This window comes from Orycteropus afer, unplaced genomic scaffold (assembly GCF_000298275.1).
Source record: "Orycteropus afer afer isolate SDZICR_OR568_19922 unplaced genomic scaffold, OryAfe1.0 scaffold00083, whole genome shotgun sequence".
NCBI classification, from domain to species: domain Eukaryota; kingdom Metazoa; phylum Chordata; class Mammalia; order Tubulidentata; family Orycteropodidae; genus Orycteropus; species Orycteropus afer.
Genome location: NW_006921670.1, coordinates 9072287 through 9081990, shown reverse-complemented (window position 1 = coordinate 9081990; position 9704 = coordinate 9072287). Strand labels below are relative to the sequence as shown.

The following is a 9704-nucleotide window of genomic DNA, read 5'->3' as shown; positions in this document are numbered from 1 at the left end:
TTGAACCACCAGCCTTCTGGTTAGCAGTCAAATGCCTTAGGCCCTACGCCACCAGAGCTCCTAGCAAAACCAATAAAACCTGTATCTATGGAGAGAGAAAGAGAGAGAGGAATATTTATCTCAGGGAAATGGCTTACACAGTCGTAGAGGCTGGCAGGTCCCACATTCGTGGGTCAGTGTGAAGCTGGAGGCTTTTCCTGACTCCCGCAGCTGCAGGGGCTGGAACCTCACATCAGCAGGCAGTGTAGCCGGCTGCTGACTTCAGCAGATGAGGAAGCCAAGATCAGCAGGTAAAATGGTGGCTCGTTGGCTCACAGGCTGGGAAGACAATTCCAAGATCAGCAGACAATATGGCAGGCCACTGGTTCAGCTCCAAAACCCAGGTGATGACAAGCTAGATGCAGGATCCAGATCCAATACAGAAAGTCCGAGCCTTTTCCCAGGACGCCCATATGTAGGCTGGAGGCAGGCCACAGCCCCAAGGAAACTCCCTTTCGGCTGACGGCTGCTCGTGGCACATCCCACCAGTGGGGTGACCTTACCTCAGATCTCGTCATGGCAACGCCCACACCACAGCTGCTTAGACCACTCAGAATCATGGTCCGGCCAACGTGACGCACAACCTTACTGTCACAGCATTGTTACGGCCACTGTGTCCCTCCAGCTCACTGAGAGGTGCCCCCTTTTCACTGAGCATGCATGATGCCCTTGCCCAGGGCCTGCTCCCTTCCTGTCATGAGAGCTGAAGTCTGGCTGCTCTCACTTCTGTGCGGTCCGCCTGTGCTTCTTCCACAGGTGTTCTTGTTCTTCTGCCGGTCCGTGTATTTTTGCTATTCTTCACTAACATCACAATTCAAAGGCGTCAAATTTTCGGAGAACCTCTTTATTCATTGTCCAGCTCTCATATGCGTATAGGCCATTGGCAACACCATGGCTTGGGTCAGGAACACCGTAGTCCTTACAGTGACATCTTTGCCTTTTAACACTTTAAAGAGGTCTTTTGCAGCACACTTACCCAACATAGTACATTGCGTGATTTCTCGATTGCTGCTGCCATGGGTGTTGATCATGGAGCCAAGGGAAATGAAGACAAAATGCAATCTCTGATGTCTTGGGTCTTTCTCCCCTTATCGCAGTGTTGGCGTACAGATGACAGCCTTGAAAACCCCATGGCCGCCCTTCTCTGTCACGTGGGGTCTCTGTCAGTCAGCAGCAACTCACTGGCAGCCAACAACAACAACTACAGTGCAGGTGCCTCGGTGGTGTGAACAGTTTGAGCTCGGCTGCTAACCAAACACCCACGTGTTTGCTCTGCCCAGGAACTCATCGCTGTTAGAAACCCGTCCAAGGCATGCTGAGTGCCTCAATTTCCAAATCCATGCCTCTCCAAAGTGATTTTCTTTTACATCTTCATTTGTTTCCATTTTGAAGAAGTAAGTAGAACTTAGTAGCTGTGATGATGAGCCACACTTTGTAAGGGACTGAGTTGAACGTTAGGGAGTCCGGCCAGGGGCTGCCGTCGGTGCACAGCACAGTCCACGCGGCTCCTTTGCGTCAGATGCCAAATGCTCGGGAGCCACTGCCAGGTGGAGGCCAAGAGGGGGCAGGAAGCAGGCACCCGAGGAGGGTCGCAATGCTGCAGGTCTCGGAGATGCCGTGGGTTCCGTTCCAGACCACCGCAGTAAAGTGGATGTTGCGGTAGTCATGTGGATTGTTCTCATTTCCCAGTGCATCTAAAAGTCACAGTGACACTATTCCTTAGTCTATGAAGTGTCCTGTAGCATGAGGAAAAAGATTTGTGAGAATGACCAGAATGGGACACAGAGACACAAAGTGAGCACGTGCTGTCGGAAAAACAGTGCCAGTAGACTTGCTCCACGCTGGGTCGGCACAAACCTTCAGTTTGCAAAAAACATGGTGTCTGCAGAGCGCACCTTGGCGAGGTGCGCCTGTAAATCCGTCCCCTCCTTCCACCCTCCATGTTCCCGCTCAGTGCCTTCCCTTCTGGATTTCTGCATTTTCTGTTCGTACAGATTATTTTTACCAGATGCACCCAAGGCACCATTCTCTCCCATGACTGGGCAATTGTTTCCAAAGAGTTAGTTTTTAGAATTTATAGCCTGTTCTTTTCCCTGAGTGATTATTCCAAAGCCAAGTCCATGTCTGAGCCCATTGGACCAGCCTACTACTGCTCATCAGGAAAGCATTTTTAGAGACCACGGCAAGATGAAGTTACAAACTTTATGTCATTCCAGCGTGGGTCACAGAGGGTCAGCGAGAAAGGGGAAGGCCCTCGATGAGATGGACTGACGCGGTGGCTGCCATGATGGGCCCAAGCACAGCCAGGACCGGGAGGCTGGTGCGGGACCAGCAGGGTTCCGTTCTGCTGTTCGTCGGGTCACTCTGAGTCGGAGCCCACTCACTGGTCCTTAATGAAAATAGCCATGGACCAGGTGAAATTACGAAGTTTCTATCTTTCTTCTCTGAGTTAAGTGCTGGATTGTTTATTCTGAAAAATTTCCACCATTTTCAGCCCCTTAAAATTAAGTTTTTCCAAGTCAGGAGAGAGTGTTCCTGGATGGAAAAGCTATGTCATAGACACTTGATGGAGTTCACTGGAACGTTGACCCCAGATTTGTTTTTCCACAAAATCAAAAATCACAGCTCAGGCTTCCCATGCTGCCTTCCTCCCACAAGGGAATCATGTCTGGACTCCATCACTGGGTCCAGCCACTGCCTCATTCCTGTCCGTAAAGTGAGAGCGGGAATGCCCCCAGCAGGGTTGTTGGGGAGATTAAATGCAGGAATGACCGTGTGGAGAACAGCCCAGTGCCTGGTCTGTCAATTGTGCTCACACAATGGCGGCTGTCCTTGTTACCTAAGTTATCATCGTTGTTAGCTGTCGCTGACTGGTGGCGGCCTTGTGTGTAGCAGAGTGAGCCGTTTCCTGGCCCAGCATCACCCTCGTGATGGCCGATGCGTGAACCCGTTGTTGGGGCCATTGGGTCAGTCCGTCTTACGGAGCGCTTTCTTTGCTTGCACTGACCCTGTCCTTTGCCAAGGTGCCCTTTGCTCTTGATGGGGCTTCCTTGATGACCTGTGCCAAGTGAGGGAGTGGAGTCTCACCTTCTTGCATCCTCAGACGATGCTGGTTGCATCTCAGACTGTTTCACCCCCTCTTTCGCAGTCTGTGTATGTTCTATATTCTTCACCAACGCCGCAATCTGATCGCACCAATTCTTCTGTCTTCCTGAAGGTAAAAGTCCCTGGGGAAGATGAGCCTTACGAGAGCAAGAGTCCGTGGACCACAGCTGGCACGGCGGGACCTGTGCCTTCCTGCCACCTCACTTGCTGACCTCCTGCTCTCCTGCCTTAGGGGCTGGGTGCTGCTGGCCCTGGGTCACCAGAATGTCCCTCCCCTCGATGTCTGACTGCCTCACTCCTGCCAGTCTCTGCTCCAGGGTCACCTGCCCAATGAGGCCTACCTGGACCTCCCTGCTTGGAGCTGCAGTCACTTCCTCTTTGGGCGTTTCCAACCCCCTCCTGGCTCTTTGTGTTATCTCCTAACCTACTGGGGGGCCAGTTGTGGTTCAGTCTTCACCTTCCATGGGGACAACCCGGGTTCAGTTCCTGACCAGTACATACACCTCAGGTGCAGTCACCACCCAGCTGTCAGCGGTGCCTTGAGTGTTGCTAGGAGCTGAACAAGTCCCAGCAGAACTTTCAGCTAAGACAGGCTAGAAGGAAAGACTGTCCACCTGCTTCCAAAAATCAGCCCATAAACACCCTGTGGGTCACAGCGTCCCCCAGGCCGCACCCGCTCGCCCTGTGGGTCACAGCATCCCCCAGGCCGCACCCGCTCACCCTGTGGGTCACAGCATCCCAGACTCATGGGGATGGCGTGACGCTGGGCAGCGTTTCCTTCCATTCTGCATGGAGTCACCATGAGGTGGGGGTGGCCAGCAGCCAGGGACAGCCACCCACAGTGCAGTGGACTTTCATGTTCTGTGTTTGACCTCTCTTGCCCCCACAAGAACGTGTATGTGTCTAAGGTGTCACCCTCTGGTGTGCCCCAGCACCGAGGGCTGTACCTGGCACACGACAGGCACTCCGCAGGTGCCGAGAGGATGCATGGGCATCACGTGGTGCTTCTCCACTTGCACACTCATAGTCCGCTTTTAAAGTGCTGGTTCCAGTAACGAGGCGCGGCTGTCATTTCTCTAACGTGCTTCTGCTGGTGATGATCACAAACACGAGCAGACTTGACCATTTCCAGAGCACGGCGTAGCGTCAGTGGTGCACCAGGCTGCAGGACGTCTTCAGAACGTGCTCCTGGGCGAATGTCCGATCGTCACAGAAGAGTGATCACAAAGCACTTGCTTGAAAGACATTAGTTTATTTTCCTGATTTCTGTGCTTACCTAAAATGTCCTCTCTTTCAGGGACAAGCTGAAAGATCATGTAGAAGAGATCAGCAAAGCACTTAGCAAGCTAGACAAGTCCAAAAATGGCTATGTACCCGTGAGCAAGATGCAGAAGGTTCTGCAGGAATGTGGGTGCTCCCTGAAAGAAGAGGAGCTCACCAGCCTTCTAAACAGGTTCTCTTAACTGGGTTAACGGGTTTCTCAGGAGTCCCTAGGGCGTGCACATGGTTCCACGCTCAGCTCACCTACCCAGAGGCTCCTGGGCAGAAAGGCCTGGCCGTCTGCTCTCAAAAGGTCACAGCCTTGGAAACCCTGTGGAGCAGTTCTTCTTGGTACACGGGGGCCGCCGTGAGGTGCAATGAGAAGGGACTCCGTGGTCGCTGACCACCACAGACACGTGTCTCCCGCAGGGCTGAACCCGGGCCGGCAGCTTGCTTGTGTTCCTCGTGATGTGGCCTCTCAGGCGGCCTTTTGACACGGACGTGTCCTCCATGTGTTCCTTTTCACTGGCTCCAGGATGATGCGGTTGAGTCAACCAGGAGCACAGAGAAAGCGACTTGGCCGGGGCCCTTGTCCACGCAGCAGCAGCGTGTTTGGAATCTGGTTTTTCTTTGCTCCTGATGATTCCTGTGCTTAGTCAGGAGCCCGATGGTCCTACCAGGCTCTTGTTAGAAACTGCAGTCCCGCCCTGCTCCTGCCCTCCTGCCCGTCTCCAGAGCCAACAGCCCTTTTAACTGCTGTCCTTTCTTTGAGAGCTCACTCCTTCTAAGTGACCAGCTCACATCACTGTTTCCTGATTGGTAACTTGGAGGCAGCGTCTGTGGCTTCCTGCAAGGAAGTGCTGTGGATTTAGGTTTTTTTTCACCTGTCACACACCACCCCACCCCCAACCCATCACCCTCTACCACCCACAGAAACAGACACAAATTTGTTTCCATGTGTTCCCCAGACTATTGCATTTGTGTGTGTGTGTCTCTGTGTGTGTGTCTCTCTGTGTGTGTGTCTGTGTGTGTGAAAATACACACAACAGAATATGCACCACTTCCACCGTTTCTCTGTTCACAGCTCGGTGCCAGCAGTTGCACCGTCATTAACACAAACTCGCGGTGCCCCTAAGCATCTCATTACCTGTGTCAGGTGGGTCATCTAGAGACAATTCTCTGTATCATGCTCTACATACACATTCTTCTCTAATTAGGCAAAATTGTTACTTGGATTACAGACAACTCCAGGAGAATTGTTTTGGCTCAAGGTTTAAAGATTTCTTCAGGGTGGTAGTTTCAGGGAGTTGTCCGACCTCAGTGGCTCCAGAAAATCTGGCGTCCGTGAGAATTTGAAATCCCATTCTGTGCTTTCCCCTTTTGGCTCAGGATTCTGCCACAGAATCCTTGATCTAAATGTGTCTCCAGTGTTGGTGGCCGGGCACCATCCAGCTCTTTCTGGTCTCATGGGATCATTACTTCTTAACATTCGGAGTTGGCATTATTGTGAGTAGCCGGTTGCTTTTCCTTTCTTACATAGCATTGTGTTCTCCCAGGATTTCATACTTAATTATTTGTTCCCTAGTTTCCCGTGCTCTTGTCATCACTGATTAAACCCCGAAGGTCCCCCTAGTGAAATCTCTTTCCAGATTGTTCAGACACATCAGCTCTTCACTGGCTTCATCTTCTTGAAGTTGGGCCTTTTCATGGTCTCAGTTCTCAGCAGTGTGTTGATGTAACCTGTTAATGACTTCCTCTCCTGTTCTTCCTGAAACACCTATTGGTGTAGAATGTGGAACTGCCTGTGCTATTTCCCTGTAAGTTTTCACTTTTTCCTAGTCTCCATATCTTTCCCTTTTGCTCTGCCTTCTGGGAGATTTCCTGTTTTAGCTCCCAGCCCTTCTTTTGAGATTTTTGTTTCTGCTGTCATATTTATCATGTTTTTAATTACTAAGAGCTCATTTTTGTTCTCTGACTGTTCTTTTAAAAAAAAATTGCACCCTGTTTTTCATTTCCTGGAACGCCTGTCTTATTTCTCTAAAGATACTCACGGTAGTTTTCTTCACTGGAGAAGTCTCTGCTTAGTGTTGCCTTTTTCTGCTGTCTTTTCTGTTCTTTTGGGTGCTTTCCATGTGAAAGATGGGGTGCTAAGAAGCAGATTCAAAGCTCTGCACACGGAGGCGAACGTTGTTGTCGACTCTGGTCTGAGAAGGCTGGTAATCCGATAGGTGCTTTCCTCAGGCCACTCCCAATGTCAGCATCCTGAAAGCTTTTCTGTTGGGCTGGTCAGATTTCCAGAAACTAGAGTTGCCATACAAATATACGGGATGCCCAGTTAAGTTTGAATTTCAGATAAAAATGAATATCTTTCATAGAAGTCTGCCCCAAATATTTCATGAGATATGCCTATTGTATTTTTACACAAATAATGCAGGTGTTATACATTTTTTGCAACCCATGCAACTTCTTTGCATGTTAGTTTCCTGTGTGTGCTGTGTGTGTTATATGCATGTGCATGTTATTTACATGGACATGTTATATGCAGAAAATACAGTGCATACTAAAACAATTTTTAAAATATCATTGTTTATCTGCAATTTGAATTTAGCTAGATGTCCCTGTAGATTTTTTGCTAAATACAGCAACCCAAGCAGAGAAGACTCGTCTGATTTCCTGCTGCCAGCACTCTGGGAGCTGACTGGGAGAAGACGATGAGAAGTTTCAACAGTCCATGTGGTAGGCCAGCTGAATAATGGCTCCCCACAGCATCCAGGCCCTAATCTCTGGAACCTGTGGATGGTACCTTATATAACAAAAGAGTCTTTGCAGATGATCACAAGGTAAGGAATCGTCGTTGGTACCAGGTGCAGCTGAGTTGGCTCTGACTGGCAGCAGCCTTCTGTCCGACGAGCCACGCGTCCAGTCCTGCACCCTCCTCACGGTCGTTGCTCTGGAGGCGCTGGGTCAGTCCGTCTCCGTGAGGGGCTCCCTCTTTTTCACTGACCCTCCTCTTTACCAAGCGTGACGTCCTTTTCCAGTGATGGGTTCCTCCTGACATGTCCAAAGTAAGCGAGATGTACTCTGGCCTTCCCTGCCTGTAAGAAGCCTCTTGGCCGTCCTTCCTCCAAGACAGATTCCTTGAGGTGGAGATGACCCCGCATTACCCAAGTGAGCCATGTTTGTGCTCGCAGGGATCCCTATAAGAGCAAGGCAGATAGACGGTTCACCCAGAAGAGGAAAAGGTACCGTGAGCCCGGTTTCAGAGGTAGAAATTGGAGTCATGTGGCCACAAGCCAACTTAACGCCTATAGCTCCAGAAGCTGCCGAGACAAGGAGCAGAGTCTCCCCTGGAGCCTCTGGAGGGAGCATGGCTCCCAGCATCTCAGTTGTGGCTCACCGAACCTCGTCCAGACTCCTGGGACCCAGCGCCGTGGAGAGCAAGTGTGTGTGGCGTGAAGCCACCATGTTTGTGGTGAACAGAGGCCCTCCAGTTCAGAAACGCTGTGTTACCCTCTCCAGAGAGCACACCCTCAGGTCTTCTGTTGGGGTGGGGAGGGCCAGCACCTAGCCACATGGAGTTTGGGGAGAGGGTGTGGGGTCTGCATGCTTCCCATATAGATTTTTGACCTGTCCTGGCAATGTTGTTGTTGTTGTTATGTGCCGTTAAGTCAGACCTGACTCATAGTGACCCCTCCTTCGATTTTGGAGGCAGTATCTCTACGGAAGGAGATTGCCCCATCTTCCTTACGAGGAGTGGCTGGTGGGTTTGAACTTCCAGCCTTCTGGTTAGCAGTCAAGTGCCTTAGGCACTATGCTACCAGAGCTCCCCATCCTGGCAATGAGTGAGATTTAATTCTACGTTTAATATTTTGAGGCACCACCAAACTTTTCTGGAGTGGGTGAACTATTTCATATTCCCGCCAGTAATGCATGAGATTTTCAATTTCTTCATATCCTTGACAGCACGTGTTATTTGCAGATAGATAACAACCATCCTCGTGGGTGTGAGGGAGTATCTTACTGTGCTTTTGACTTGCATTTCCATAGTGACCAGTGATGCTGACCATCTTTCCCTGCGGTCATTTGTGTATCTTTTTGAAAGAAATGTTTCTTCAAGCCTTTTGTCTATTTCTAAATTAGGTTATTTGGTTTTGTGGTGGTTGTTGAGTTGTAGGAGTTCTTTACATATAATGAATATCAAATCCCCATCACAGTTTTAAAGTCCTTTCTCCCATTTCTGTGGGTTGTCTTTTCACTCTCTTACAGTGTCCTTTGATGCATCCACTTTTTCCTTTTGATAAAGGCCTGTGAATGCATTTTCTTGTTATTGTTGCCTGTGCTTACATGACATATTTAAGCATCCATTGTCAAATCCGAGGCAGTGAAAATTCCCCATGTGTTTTCTTCTGAGAATTTTGTAGTTCTAGGTCTTTTGGTATGTAGTGTAAGTAGCAGGAGGTAAAGGTCCAATTTCATTCTTTGATAAGTGGATGATACCAGTTGGCCTGGCACCATTTGTTAAAGAGATGCCCTTTCCCCATTGAACATTCTTAGCATCCCTTTCAAAATCAGTTGACACCTAAATAGATAGCTGTACACCAATGCAGCACTATTCACAATAACCAAAGGCTGAAAACAGACTAAGTGTCCATCACTAGATAAGTGGGTAAACAAAATGTGGTGCATACGCACAGTGGACTTCTGCTCGGCCACGAAGAGCAAGAAGTCGTGCTCCATGCTACCCTGTGGATGAACCTTGATGCGTTCTGCTGAGTGAAACAGACCAGTCACTAAAGGACAGGTCTCGTAGGATCCCACTTACATGAATATCTGCAGTAGGCAAGTGTAGAGAGACCAAAGTTGGTTCGTGTTATCAGGACGGGAGGAGGGAGGGAGAAGGAAGACTCAATGTGAGGGGATCCTGAGCTTCTATTAAGAGGATGATATGACTTGGGAATGAATAACTATGTCAATAATAACTATGTGCAGTAACTTTGCACATACAAAGACTGTTGAAATGTCCAGTGTTTTGTTACTGTATTTGCCACAAAAAAAATCGTTCTGCCATATTCATGAGCATGTGATGCCCTTCCATTTATGTAGTTTTTTCATTACTTTCAGCAGCATTTTGTGATTTTTAGTGTAGGAGTCACTGATAGTTGGGAAATTTGGCCTTGGCAACAGAAATAATGCTGGAACTCGCATGGTAGAATTTTGCAAGACCAACGACTTGTTCATTGCAAACACCTTTTTTCAACAACACAAACAGCGGCTCTACATGTGGACTTCACCAGATGCAA

The 9704-nt window shown here is 49.3% G+C and overlaps 1 protein-coding gene across 1 annotated transcript in view; it reads left to right on the top strand.

Annotated features, from left to right (window-relative positions):
* The window catches only part of EFCAB6 (EF-hand calcium binding domain 6), a 200985-nt gene that overhangs the window by 98010 nt on the left and 93271 nt on the right, over positions 1 to 9704 (top strand). The window contains exons 11-12 of the mRNA XM_007941797.1: positions 4442 to 4597; positions 7596 to 7845. Coding sequence (XP_007939988.1) covers positions 4442 to 4597; positions 7596 to 7845 — 406 coding nt within the window. The remainder of the gene's footprint in view (positions 1 to 4441; positions 4598 to 7595; positions 7846 to 9704) is intronic.